Here is a 15322-nt window from a genome sequence, read left to right on the forward strand (position 1 = left end):
CATATTTACTCTTCTAAACTTAAAAAATTCACAAATTTATCTATTTTATTGTCTTTTCTATTAAAACTCATTTTATACATATGAAGTACTCATCTTATCATTCATTTAAAACATAAAAACTAGTAACATATTTCAGAAAATGACAGTCTTCTAATTGGTCGGTTTCCAAGAACAAATGAATCATTAATTTCTCTACTTCCAACACTTACACAAGCATATACCTAAATGTCACTGTGTAATTATCATAAGTATAGAAATTATCCATCTGCCCTCATAAATTGTCCAATTAGAAGACTAACATTTTTCTAAAACATGCTACGTATTTTTATTTTTATTTTTATTGAAGGGTAAAATGGGTAATTCATGAATTTAAAATACATTAAAACGGGTAAATTTGTGAGTTTTTGAAGTTTACAAGGGTAAATATGATATTATGAATTTTAGGGGGTGAAATACGTAATTTCCAAGTTTTTTAGGAGTAAACATGAAATTCCCCCAAATTTTTTCATTTCCTAAATTATTTTTTACTTGATTTAAAACCCCTTTGTTCCAATTATCAAGTTAACTCGATTGTAATTCACTTATATTTTGAATGGATTATTATATATATGGAGAGATCATTTTTGTTTCCCTAAAGTTAGTTCTGTACATAAAAATGTCATCGACTTGTGGGTAGCAGATTTAATTAGGTTTGAATTTAGTAAAATAGAGAGGGTTTGCAATCGTTACCGGACTCGTCTCACAAAGTACGTCACGTTATTAATTTCATTTGTGAATACCGAGAATTATAAATTTAGAGGCACCTAAATATCTACCATCCAAATTTTAAAAAGAGACGTAGTTCTATAAATTAATTACTAAAATTTGAGAAAATTAGTTTTGTAAATTTATGATCGAGCAATCTGTGATCGGACAGTCACAAAACCATTCAATCTAGTCCCTGTTCAATTTCTAATTGAGCCATTGTGGCATTAATATATATCCCAAACTGATATGTTATGGCAGAGTTTCGCTAGTATAACATCAATATCATTTCAACCTATATAACACAATATTTAAAACCTATCAAATCGATTTCAAACGGTGAATTTAAACCGTTGAAACCGATCTACTTCATTAGTTGTGCATTTACATGCAAAATTTATAATTTTTTGAATTTATTTAGTATTAAGTCAAGCGGTCAAATGTGTGAGTTTTTAAGTTAATTTTAATACATTAATTTTTCAATATTACTGCTTGATTTGATACTAAAATAATTCGAAAATATAAAAAATTTGTATGTAAACGCATCGCTCATAATGTAAATCAGTTTGAACGGTTTGGATTAGTCATTCGAAGTCGATTTGATAGATTTTAAAGTTGGTGTTATATAGGCTAAAATGACACTAATATTATACTAGTCAAACTCGTTATGGTATGGTTTCGTTATGGGCCTTAATTTTATAGCAATGAAGCGCATCATCATTGCTTACACATGAAATGAAACAGAAAAAAAAATCAAATCCTAATGCTCGCCACATTTTTTGCATGTATGAGTAACACTGTGTGTGAAACTTCACATATATATTTCGAATGCTTTTGATATCATATAGTTAATCCGTTGGTAGGTCCATCTTGTTTTTACCACCTCTAAATCTAGTTAAATGCAAAATTGTATAGTAACTAAAGTTAAGACATCGATGGGAACTAATAAATTAGTTTATCATAAATTAAATAATAAGTACAACTAAAGATCCATACATTATAAAATATATTTTCTCTCATATGAATATTACAAGTTTTTACAAGTTTTAAATGGTAAAAACTGATAAATTTAACAAAACAAAATAAAAACAACATTCTAGTATTATATCTCTCCACTAAATTTTCCAAAAAAATAAGTATTATATATACAACTAACATTAATATTAGCTAGCAATTTAATACTTGGGCAACAAAATGTTGTCATTGTCTCTCTCATAGTCTTATTTTTCTCTTAATTTTCTTATGATTGAATTTATATTATGCTTGATCTTTATTTTTTTAGCCTTATAAATATGCTAACAATATTAGTTTTGTTGTCTTAAAAAATAGATAGCCAACAATAGTAACAAAACAATTTGTGGGTGGATATTATAGAATCATCTCCAACTAACAAGTTAGAGGGGCACACACCATGTTCCAAATTACCAAATCGATTTTCCTTTTTTTTTAATTTATTCAAAAAGGTTGGATTTGTAAATTAGAGCCCTTTCATTTCCTACAATTGTAAAATTTGAATTTATTTATCATATCAAAAAATTAGCAATTTTCTTCACATTAATTTTAAAATATTTCCATTCCTGAAATTTTAATTTTAGAATAATTTTGCATGCCGTGGTTTTCTCAAAATTAAAATAACAAAATAAACCAGTTCTCTCCTTTTGACTCTTTTTCGTCCGCAATCGCATAATAAAATAAACTAACTTTTCCACCTTATTATGCGTACAATACAAGAGATCCAGATGTTAGTATGAACTTAAAATTATTAATATGACTGGTGAATCAACTTAAAAAATTATTAAATCAACGAATTCAAACCATGAAATAAATTTACTGCATGAATATAGAGTTTATATGCTAAATTTAATTATTTCAAAATTTATTTAGATGCAATAAAAAATGAAAAAAAAAATGCATCAAAATAACTTATAAATTTTATCTTTTTGACTATTTAATATTATACTTAATGAATTCAAAGTTTTATAAATTTAAAATGTAAATGAGTGATGAGTATGCCGACTTAACGGTTTAAAATAATTATTTTTAGCCGACCTATAACATATTTTGGAATTAAAACCATGGACTAGTCGACTACCTTGATAAACTTAAATGTATACTAAGTTCACTTCAGTAGTTTAAAATTTGGATATCAGTCCATTTATTTGGACCCCTTGTCCCTTCCCAATATCTTGTAATTTCAACGATAATAAAATAATATAGGGAAATTATATCATAAAGCGACAGTTTGGCCGAGTGGTCTAAGGCGCCAGATTTAGGCTCTGGTCCGAAAGGGCGTGGGTTCAAATCCCACAGCTGTCATTTTATTTTTCGTCCTTTGTTTCCCCTTTATCTTTTTGTGAGGCTATGGTTCCTTGCTATTATTTTTGAGATGTCATTCTGCTGCTCTTTTTGCTCTTCTAGCTCTTCAAAAAGAAGAGTAGGACCCTGTTATTTCAAATTTAATCGGTGGGTTTTTCATGCACGAATCGTAACCCTAAACTCTAAACCCCTAGACCCTGTTATTTCAAATTTAATCGGTGGGTTTTTTCATGCACGGATCGTAACATTGATGAATGACCGAACCCTATTTTTTTATTATTTGTTTCTGTAATTTAGTGCTGAAAAGATAAGCGTCGTAATTTTTTATTCCCGAAAAAAGAACACATTAGAACCTAAGACAAGACATCTATGCTGCAATTTTAATTTATAAGGTGAGGACAAATACAAGAGAGACGATATTTTTAACGAGAAGATGATTTCTGATAAAAAAAATTCAAATCGGCGTATCTCGATGCTCAAGTGTTCAATTTCAGCATATGATCACTTTTCGAAAAACTTGCGAAGAGATCTATGATAATTATCTCCAATAGCCATAATCGCATTTTTCAGCTTCAAAAATAAAGGGAAGAGTCTCAAAACTTGAGTTGAAGTTTCTGATTAATTATTGCTTTCAATTTTGTACTCTTTTATCAAGTTATTTATTTTGTACTACTTTTTCTTAAGCATTGTTCATACAAATGTATAAAGTCTCATATGTAGAATTTTTATTTTTTTAGTTAGAATGTTATTCATGTAACTAATAATATGTGATCATTGTTCATTTAAATGCATGAAGTATTAGATCTAGAGTTTTTTTTGTTGTTGTATTTTCATTATTTTAGTTCAAATGTTATTTATGTAAATGTTTTCATTTTGAAATTTAGTTTTAGCATTTTTAGTATTCAGATCTAGAGGTATGATGTTATTAAGAAAAAAAAGATAATGTTGAGATTTAGTTTAATGTTTTATCAAAAATATAGATTAGTATTTTATTTTTGAGATTTTTTTTTTAAAAAAAATCCAGAATCGCCAGACGGCTCTGTAAGAATAAGAACTGTCAGGAATCTTAATGGATATGACACTTTAAAAAAAAAATCGAGGGCATATTTTGATTTTTTTTAATTATTGAAACAAAAATCGGGATGAAACTTTTAACGGTTTGAGTTTGAGTTTATTCAGTTAATTCGTTTAAACTCAATTAGATATAATAACTATATTTTTGAGGTTTGCGTAATTTTGAGGTTTTTGAGGGGTATACGTGAAATTCGCCCTATACTAAATTAATTCAAAATTTCAATTTTTTGCAAGTAGACACATCACTCGTAAGGTAAAATGGATTTCAATGGTTCGAATTTGTCATTTAAAGTCAATCTGATAGGTTTTAGAGTTGAGTTCACAAAGAGAATTGGTAAACTTAGGAACACCCTACTTCTCCTCACATAAGATATTTAATAATAATTGAGTTTTTGTAGAATTCACATTTATTGGAGTTTGAATTTTTTTTAGATAGAAAATGATGGAAATCTAGTCAATTAACTTTTTTTTAATTGTTCATAAATGATTTCTTATTTATATTTCAAATTTACGATCTCTCACTTTTGATACTAAATTAAATGTTAATTTTTGAATTTGAATTAGTTAGTAATTTTCAACACGAATTCTTAATTTTACATCAAATCAAATGAAATATATACTACATAGTTATGTGGAATAAAGTTAAAACGTTGGATCTATTAATTGACTTTAAATAACAAATCAAATCGTTAAAAATTAAAACTGATTAATTTCACAGTGAATGCTTTACATACAAAATCTAATAATTTTCAAAATTAATTTTATATAAAGTCAGTAACAAAAAATAATGAAAAATAAACACATTAAATAAAGAGAAAAGATTCTTGTCCATCATGTTTTGTCCACCGTTTGTCCACAGCGTTATCCATTTTCAGTGTAACTGACTTCAACTGTCTCCGGTCCAATCTTCTTTCTCCAGCCGCTCCATCTCTTTTAAATATCTCATTTTTTCTCTCTTTCCGATCTCTCTTTCTCTCTTCACAAAAATAAAAGTTCTGATCTCTCTTTCTCTCTTTCTGATCTCTCTTTCTTTCTCTCTTTCTGATCTCTCTTTCTGATCGATGGACCTCTCTCCTCTCAAGTTTCTCAAGCGCTTGATGCAATCAGATGACATTGATCCCTTTCAAGCAAGGTCCCAGCAGCGGCAAACGGGCGGCAGCGACGGAGTACGAGCGTACGACTACTCGGTGGCGCTTTCTTCTCTTCGACGGACTTCTCAAACATCTCTCTTAGATTCTAATGGAGAGAGACGATCTAAGAGAGGCGATCTGGAGGAGCAATCTGGTGGAGAGAGATGAGAGCGAGACGATCTGGAGAAGAGAGATAAGAGCGAGACGATCTGGAGCATAATCGGTTTATTTTATAGTATTCACTTTGTAGTTTTACACTATGCATCTTGTGATTTTACAGTATTTTGCTTCTATCATTCATTTTTCGTTCGCAATGACGATTTTTTTTTTAGATTACTGACTTGATCTCGTTGTTTAAACATGATCGCGATGGAAGAGTGTATTTCAATCGAATAGAAGATGACGATATTCAAATCTAGTAAATTTTTCTGTTGAATTTATTTTTTTCATTGTATGCAGTAACAGATTTATCATTTTGACTGAATTTTTATCTGAATATTATTCATATGTTGTAATTTTGTATGATTTTGTATTCTCTGTTTTTTACAGTACATATATATATATATATATATATATGAATTACAATATATATGTCTCATTTTACAGGATATCGAACTGTTATGAAAGTTTCTGGATGTTTGAAAATGTAAAGTACGTTTTTTGTAAGATTTGTTATTTAAGTTACAGCATTGAATGATGAATTTTACAGTATTGGTGCATATTGAAATGTTTTCATATTGTACTGTTAGTTTTGCTAAATTGTGCATTTTGCAATCTGTTATGAAAGTTCCTTGATGTTTGAAAATTTGAATGACCTTTTTTATAAGATTTGTTATTTAATTTACAGCATTGAATGATGAATTTTACAGAATTAGTGCAAGTGAAATGACACTTTTTCTTTATGTTTGAGAATTATTATTAGATTGTTTTACATAAGTTACAGCTTTGAATTAGGAATTTTACAGGATTGGCGCAAGTCAATTTTATATGATATATGTTGTTATTTTTTAAATGTTATGTATATCATTTTATGTTATAAATGGGTTTGATTTATGGTATAGGTGACAAATTTTATAGTATATAAGTAATGTTTTTATATGCACTTTGTATTATTTGTTATGATATGTGTATGTTACATTTTACATTAAGTAATTTACAGTATATAAGATATACAAATACAGTGTTATGAATACATTTTGATGTACATCATTATATATATATATTTTTTGTATCTAACATTCTTTAGTATTGATTTTTACAGTTTTGTCCCAATGGCTTTTGATTTGAATGAAGATTTGGCAAGTGAAAATTCTAGCGTGAATAGTGTTACAGAAATTAGGGTTGTAGAAATCGATTTAATTGCCGAACCCGATATTGTGGGAGATGTAGGAATTGAAGAATCAGCAGAGTCAAACATTGGGAGATTGGATTTGAATGCACCTGTAGATGAAGTTCTTGATTTTATAGATAATGGATCAGGAGGATCTGATTTAGCTGATAGTTCTTTAGTAAGCCCTCCTAGACTTGGTGATGATTTCTATTCGGTTGAAGAAGCACACACTTTTTTAAACCTGTAGATGAATGTTGTGCTCAATATTTGTGGTTTGTGTTGAACAGATGTTGTCTGTGATGAACAGATTTTGTGTGTGGTAAACAGATGTTGTCTGTGGTGAACAGATTTTGTGTGTGGTGAACAGATTTTTGTTGAACAGATGATGGATGTATGTATAGATTTAGAAATTTTACAGTATACATGATTCTTTGCAGGTTGTAGTTTAAGCTGAAATGTAGCATTTTTTTACATTTTATCTTACAGTATACATGATATTATTTTATGGTTTAGATTTAGAAATTTTACAGTATACAAGATTCAATTTTACAATACACAAGATTCAATTGAAAATTTTACAGTATACAATATTCAATTGAAAATTTTACTGTATACAAGATTCAATTTTTATAGTATACAAGGTTCAATTTTACAGTATACAAGATTCAACCCAGTGCGGACGCTAATAACTAACTCTAACTGCCAATAACCGCTAATAACCGCTAATAACTAACTCTAACTGCCAATAACTTCCTATAACTGCAATTTCTAAAAGTATAGTTTGAAAGTACATTTCTTTTCTCCTGTTGTGCAAGTTGCAATCTTTTCGTAACTATCATGGGACCACTTCAAATAGTTGCTGGATGTTTTGTGATTAACTGATATATTTTATGTGATATATTGTATAATTATACAACATGTAGAAGTAATTTTACAGTATTCGCGCAAGTCAAAGCTGTGGACAAATGGTGGACAAAAATCTGTGGACAATTAGACGCTTTCTAATTTTATTATTTAGACTCAATCTGAAAAATATGAATTAGTAAACCTACAAACATCCAAGTTCTACTGACTACTCTACATAAGTGTATACTACTATGAATATATGAAAAAAAAAAAAAAAAAATCCTGCTCCAACCCAAATTGTCTCATGGACCGAGACAATTATTTAGAGCTCAAAGGACTCATTTAAAAAGCCTAAAACCCTTCTTCCAAACCTGCGGCTCTAACACTCTCCATGGCATCTTCTCTCCTCCGAGCGGCCTCGCGCCGCTCTAAGACCTCTCTAATCCCACCCCTCTCGGGTCTTGATCCTAATCTCCCCGTGTGTCAGCGCTTCATGTGTTCCAATGTGCGTCATGGTGAACGGCGAGACGGGATTGGAGGATTCGATCTGAGTGAGTACCCACCAGATAAGATACGAAACTTCTCGATCATTGCTCATGTTGACCATGGAAAGTCAACACTTGCTGACAGGTTGCTTGAGCTTACTGGAACTATCAAAAAGGGGCTTGGTCAACCTCAGTACCTCGACAAGTTGCAGGTAATCTACGTTTTTTTTTACCACCAAGCATTCTTAGTTCTTGTCATTTATTGTAATAAGGTGAAAAAACTTAGGTTTGGTTTTGGTAATTATCTGCTAATGTTTTAGCTGGAAAGGCATGAATTTCTACACTAATTGTGGCTATCTGAAAGTATAAAATGGACCAAACTTTAGGAGAAGTGTATCCAAATGACTGATGTTGTAGAATTAAATGGATAAACTTGTCAGAAAACAGTCTCCAGAGAAATTATTTGGGATCAATTGCTCAAATAACCCTTCACAACATTGAATTTGATGCAAAAGAATATCAATACTATGCTTCTTCATACCAAATCTCAGCCCATTACCATATTTGCATCCTACTGTTATGGAAAATTAAAAGATTCTTAACTGTTCTATTCTATAGCAAAAATTATAATCTACAAGATCTGACCTAGGGTTCCGCAGGTAGAGAGGGAAAGGGGCATTACAGTAAAAGCACAAACGGCCTCCATGTTCTACAGGCACGAACCCACCAATAGCAACTACTTATTAAACCTCATTGACACACCAGGCCACGTAGACTTCAGCTACGAAGTATCCCGGTCCCTGGCTGCATGCCAAGGCGCCTTATTAGTGGTAGATGCAGCCCAAGGTGTACAGGCACAGACAGTAGCAAATTTCTACCTAGCCTTCGAATCGGGTCTTTCAATCATACCCGTTATCAATAAAATTGATCAACCAACAGCTGACCCAGAACGTGTGAAGGCCCAGCTGAAATCACTCTTCGACCTCGACCCATCAGGGGCACTTCTTACCTCTGCTAAAACTGGTTTGGGGCTCGAGAATGTTTTACCTGCTGTTGTGGAGCGGTTACCAGGCCCGAATGGGAAACCTGACCACCCATTAAGGATGTTGCTTCTGGATTCATACTATGATGAGTACAAGGGGGTAATATGCCACGTGGCAGTTGTGGATGGAAGACTAAGAAAGGGGGAGAAGATTGAGTCGTCTGCTACAGGCATGAGTTATGAGATATTGGATGCGGGTGTAATGAACCCGGAATTGAAATCAACAGGAGTGTTATATACGGGTCAGGTCGGGTATGTTGTTAGTGGCATGCGATCGACCAAGGAAGCAAGGATTGGTGACACACTTTTTCATGTGAAGAGTACTGTTGAGCCACTACCAGGTATGTAATTTTTCTTCTATCAATCAGCAGAGTCACTGGTATGCAAGTGCATACCAGTTGGTATTCATCATTTTCTAGTCAAGTGCATACCAGTTGGTACACACCATGTTCGGTCAAACATAAAGATAATGTTGTATCTTATTTGACTTGTATATGCTCTCTCACACACATATGCACAATACACTCACATGCTCGCACAGCAACATGAATGCATGTTTAGATTCTTAAGGTACACCCATACTCACATGCACTCTCAGATACACAGACATGTGAAAAGCAGGAAGCACTCGATATATACACACTTAAGGCGCACACATCACTCCAGCACATGTACAATGCCTGCACACACAAGACACTAAGAATTACAGACATGCAATCTTATGCAAGCACACTGATTAAGGCAGACTGACAGAGTGATGCTTACTCACATAAACAACTAAAAAAAGTACTAACAGACTAAGTTAGAGACAACAAACTCATACACTCTCTCACACATGCAAAAAAGTAATGGTGTTATCCAGAAATATGGATACACTTGGTATGAGCAGATGCTCACACTCAAGAAATACACTTAACACACCAGCATAGAAACACATAAGTTACCAAAACAAATAGTGAAAAACACAAGTACTCTAGCACAATTAAATATATATTGTCACACGCACACTAAAGAAAATTATAAATGTGTGAATTTCTGATTCAGGTTTTAAACCAGCAAAGCACATGGTGTTCTCTGGTCTGTACCCAGCTGATGGTTCTGATTTTGATTCACTAAACCATGCGATAGAGAAGCTAACATGTAATGATGCCAGTGTGTGTGTATCAAAAGAGACTAGTACTGCACTTGGCATGGGATTCAGGTACTATTTTTTTTTTTTTTTTTGAGAAAACTGGCATTGGTGTGCCACTGATTCTAGAAACATTAATAAATACAAAGCAGTAAGTTATAAACTGTCAGCAAAATGAAACAACATCTATCCCCACACAACATACAGTGGGATTCAGAAAACAAACAACTAAACCATAGCCACACAGAAAGTTAGCATAACAGCACAAACATAATATCCAAATCAAAAGAGGATTCAGGTACTGTTAATATTAATGTTTTAACCATGTTCTTGTGGTAATCATTTCTCGTTCTTTCTTTTTTTAAACTCTTCAAGGATTAGGGTTTACATCATGGAACTCGAGGATTATCTGACAGTGTGATTTCTTATTGACAGATGTGGCTTTCTAGGTTTACTTCATATGGATGTCTTCCATCAGCGTCTTGAGCAAGTAATTATTGCTTGTTTCATTCGTAGATATTTATTTGTCATTTTCATTTGCACCTTGATGGGGTTCTTATTTTCTTGGACAACCTCAAAATGTTGCTGCATGGTAGTAAGACGAGTTCTGTGCTACTGGATGACTTTTAAAAGGGATTGTAAAAATATGCATATCATAATGAAATAGAAGGGCTCACTTGTTTAAGTACTCCAGTACCCTTTTTAGTTAATCAGACTTTACCTTTTTCTTTAATTATATTAGGAATACGGAGCTAATGTCATATCAACAGTACCAACTGTACCTTACATTTTTGAGTATTCAGATGGAAGGTATGGTCTTCATCTAAAACTTGCTTTGCTTAGTGATATTAGCTGGTCACTGTTCGTAGTCAAATTCATTTAGTTATTCATTTATGGGTTCATTCCTTTTGTTTAATGTAGCAAAGTGGAATTATCTAATCCGGCAACACTGGCATCAAATCCAGGAAAAAGAGTAACAACTTGTTGGGAACCAACCGTTATTGCAACTATTATTATTCCTAGTGAGTAAGCTCTCTTCTTCTTCTTCTCATTTATCATCACATCATCAGCTGTTATGGACCTTTCATTTTTCTATTTCAGATAAACACCAAATAAGCAAAATTTATATTATATGGAGACCTTTTTACTTTAAGAAGTTAGGTAAGGTTGTTGTTTTCAAGTAACCAAAAAAATGTTGGGTTATTTCCAATTCTGTGTTTGTGTTAGAATTAGAGTGCTTTGAGTGGTTTGTTGTACACACTATTTAGTTTATGATTGCTTTCACTAGCAAATTATAAATCCAATGTACTTTAGGCTGACAATTTGCTCTTTTATATTAAGGTATGTGGGTCCTGTGATAACTCTTTGCTCAGAGAGAAGAGGAGAGCAGATTGAGTATTCTTTCATCGATAGGTAATACTTTCAAAGGAACATCACTTTTTGGTATTGATGGGTATTATTTTTGGAAGGCGTGTATATGAGGTGCATTTTTATAATACTTGTTCTGTGTTTGCAGCCAGAGGGCGCTTATGAAGTATAAGTTGCCATTAAGAGAAATTATAGTTGATTTCTATAATGAATTAAAAAGTATAACATCGGGATATGCAACCTTTGATTATGAGGATTCGGAGTAAGCCTCTTTTTCTTTCCTAGTTGCTCAGGCAACTTCTTTAAAATAATTCTCAGCTATTGTATTTTATAATTTACACTCAAAACTCTCTTTCTTCCAATTAAAATGCAACAAGTTTTTGAGATGTATGGAAAATTGCAAATGAAAACTTCTTTAGAGGAGGGTTCAAATGACTCCATTGTGCTTTCACTTTTTAGAAGTATAGTTTATAATCTTAAACACAGATTCAAATAAAACCGTAAGATGTGACATATATGGTTCTTGTACCTGCACATTAAATTGACAATTATGCACATTTTGGCTATGTTTTTATAGACATCTTTGTAAAATCTACTGATGTGGACAATTCTGGATGTTGATATTTCAAGCTATTGATCCCCAACAGAACAAAGCCAATTAAACCCTCCATTTTTTTTTGTGTGTATATATATAATGTAGATCACATCTAATGGTTTATTTTGTTATTTTAGTTTTAGAATTTTAGTTTTAAAGATTATAAAGTGAAGGCATGAAAATTGGAGGCAATTGAACCCTTTTTTTTAATACAGAAACAATGCCTAACCTGACATTATTATCCTAGTTTGTAGTTGCTCTAAGAGACTAAGACCAAGTGAAGTAATCTAAATATTGGGTTTTTCAGTTATGAACTACCTGCGAAGAGTTTGTTCTGTTGGTTATGGGCAATTTAGTCGTTTCACTAACTGGGTTTTTCTTGAGAACACTTTAAATCATTAGCTTTTAATGTAATGTAGCCAACTATGACCTATGTCTTGCAAAGCACCTGTGTTCTTTTCTCCACCTCAGTTTTGCATTTCATAGTTAGAAAAATGATTGGAAATTGTTCTTATTATTTTCTCTTGATTTGGATAGCTATCAAAAAGCTGATTTGGTAAAGCTAGATATACTACTAAATGGGCAGCCGGTTGATGCAATGGCAACTATTGTTCATGATTTGAAGGCACAGAGAATTGGCCGAGAATTAGTTGCAAAATTAAAGAAATTCATTGACAGGTTAGTTTTGTGTGATTGCTAACATAAACGGTGATACCACATAATTGCATTTGTTGTTCTCTTGTATTATGTTCCTTCCAGCATTCTGCATTCAAATATTTTTCTTTATTATGGTTTAGATTGTTATTTTTTATTTGCCTCTTGATGCAGGCAGATGTTTGAGATAACTATTCAAGCTGCTGTGGGTTCTAAAATTATTGCAAGAGAAACGTAAGAATACCTCAAATTAGAAAAAAAAAATTATGAATTGATTATTTTTCATTTATTTTTATTAGTAGGGTAACAATTTGTTCGCTGACAAAGAACATGACACCTCTTCCATGCGGCATTTGTTTATTAACATGCCATGTTACTTACATTATACCATTTTCTGAATAATATACTCTACGGCATGATTAGAGTTTTGGGTTTTTGTTTTTGTTTACTTATTGGTATAACAATTGAAATTTCATCTCAGCTTGTCTGCAATGAGAAAGAATGTTCTGGCAAAATGCTATGGAGGTGATATAACCCGAAAAAAGAAGCTTCTAGAAAAGCAGAAGGAAGGGAAGAAGCGGATGAAGCGTGTGGGGTCCGTCGACATACCACAAGAGGCGTTTAACGAGCTTATGAAAGTCTCTAATGTCAAATAGGTTAGTCTTTATTTTATGATATAAAAACAATGAGCACTAATATTGATGTAAAAGGAAATAATTATAACAAAGCAGCTTTCCTTTGTGCAACACGGACTGCTCATGACAATTATTTCATCTATTATTAGAAATATCCTCATGATAGTTAACATTTGAGCTACATGTACCCCATGCTACATATTTGGCTGCTCTACTTCTCATTTTTTTCAAGAGGGAGAGTTAGTCAGTATTAGCCTTCTTGTGTATCAGTGTGAAAATCTGGAACTTTTAACAAAATATAATTATGGTTTTTCCAAGTAGGGGTATTTAGGACATCTCAGTGAAGAGCCAGCTGGTTTGCTATTCAAAATTCTTTAAGAACTTGTTGATTGTAGATATGAACCTTTGTTCTGATATCAGGTTAAATAGTAGTTGGTTGATAGTTTGCTTACTGAGAGTTACTTTTAGTGCTACTGATGTTATTTGCAAACAACCCAGAACTGTCGGGCATTTAGTTACAAAAAAAAAAAAAAACTGTCAGTAGTTAGTTATAAATATATAGTTAATACTTGGATTGATATAATTTTGCAAAATACCCCACACTTTGTGTGTGCATGTTTTACAAATTTCACACTGACATGTATATCTCTCAACTGAACTTCTTATTAACGAGTCTACCCTATTTCCCCTCACGTCTTTACTTCTTTAAGAGTGCAAATGTATGATGCATCTTCATGGAATTTATTCCACATCACTTATTTCATGTAATTTGTTAAAGAGGGTATGTGACTCTACTTCCACAATTAAATGTCATACTATAGCATACGAGTATAATTAAGCAGTACTGACATCATCTTTTGTGAATCTTCTTTTGCTATTTCAGTAGTCTAAAGGTAACATAAGTTAGCATTGCTATTTGACGTGATGCAACCAGCAGAGAAGTATACATGCTTCAATTTTGACTAGCTGAGACAATGTAAATTGATCATGCGAGCCTTCTTTTTAATATTATTTTTTCATACTACATGTTCACCAATTAGTAGGTTTTTTTAACTGCATTGAGAAATATTCAATTGGTACATTTGACATGTAATAAAATTTCATCCAGTTCTTTGTTTTTCATCGTAGGATCCTATATAGGCTGATTGATTTACTTGTTCCATCGTTTCATTGTTGCATAGGAGTATTCTGTGCAAAGAATTTGGGAGTCATTTCCAACCCTTTTGCATAGTATTAAGTTTGGGATTTAAAAACAATTCAGTTAGGTTAAAAATTTGTGATTCGGATATATTACGTGTATAATTATTTTTTGAAAGCCTTGGCAGAAGCTGAATATGTGTATAATTTGAAAGTAGTTCATTGATCTAAAAAAAATTTACAGGAAACCTTTACCAAAGTATTTCTGGAAGAGTCCATATAATATTTTCATATTTATATATTTTATTATACAGGGTTATTCAACAGTGGTTGAATAGTTAAGCTTTATCATTAAGTTTTATTATTAGAGTATTGTTTATTTAAAAATAAATTGAGAAAGAAAAATTCGGACTCTCGTCACATGAGTTCCAATTGATGGATTTTAATACTTGAAAATTCAAACATTACAGCTTGAGTGTGGCAAACACAAAAAAAAAGAAGCTATCCGGTCGTGGATCTGAACCCTTTAATTTGATCGAATTTTTTTCCTTTTAAAATTCTGACAAACAATTGAATATTGATTTGGTGATCCAGAAATAATATGTTTTTATATAGAAGGCAGACATTTTATAAAAATAAATTTCTAATACATCTTGTGGCTTCTGAAACTTTTTTTTATTATACAACAAAGAAACAAAATATTTGTGACTGGTAAAGAAAAGCATGTTGCTTGATACATAATTTTGGATGCATGATTTTTATTTTTATTTTTTTAACAAAAATGAGAAAGATGGCTGCACCTGCACCGTGAGATGCACAAGGTAGATACGACAATAA

At 31.9% G+C, this 15322-nt stretch overlaps 1 protein-coding gene and 1 non-coding gene across 4 annotated transcripts; both read left to right on the forward strand.

Annotated features, from left to right (window-relative positions):
- The first annotated feature begins 467 nt into the window (after window positions 1-467).
- Window positions 468-14455, forward strand: LOC144564238 (Small GTP-binding protein). 3 transcript variants are annotated; one of them, XM_078313817.1, is made up of 13 exons: window positions 468-478; window positions 7791-8137; window positions 8585-9308; window positions 10012-10168; window positions 10532-10586; window positions 10839-10906; window positions 11018-11122; window positions 11438-11509; window positions 11613-11726; window positions 12597-12737; window positions 12888-12947; window positions 13195-13369; window positions 14232-14455. In XM_078313817.1, the coding sequence occupies exons 2-12, from the start codon at window positions 7832-7834 to the stop codon at window positions 13367-13369; spliced, it is 1977 nt and encodes a 658-aa protein (XP_078169943.1). In that variant the 5' UTR covers window positions 468-478; window positions 7791-7831; the 3' UTR covers window positions 14232-14455. The 3 variants fall into 3 exon arrangements, with proteins under 3 accessions (XP_078169943.1, XP_078169945.1, XP_078169944.1); XM_078313818.1 differs by lacking the exon at window positions 468-478 and having other exon boundaries at window positions 7814-8137; window positions 8589-9308; XM_078313819.1 differs by lacking the exons at window positions 468-478; window positions 12597-12737; window positions 12888-12947; window positions 13195-13369; window positions 14232-14455 and adding an exon at window positions 12042-12210 and having other exon boundaries at window positions 7765-8137.
- Window positions 2981-3060, forward strand: TRNAL-UAG (transfer RNA leucine (anticodon UAG)). Its single transcript has one exon. It is a non-coding gene; the product is annotated as a tRNA-Leu (tRNA).
- Window positions 14456-15322: the final 867 nt, after the last annotated feature.

The sequence above is a fragment of the Carex rostrata genome, chromosome 13 (assembly GCF_964058835.1).
Source record: "Carex rostrata chromosome 13, lpCarRost1.2, whole genome shotgun sequence".
Lineage (NCBI taxonomy): Eukaryota > Viridiplantae > Streptophyta > Magnoliopsida > Poales > Cyperaceae > Carex > Carex rostrata.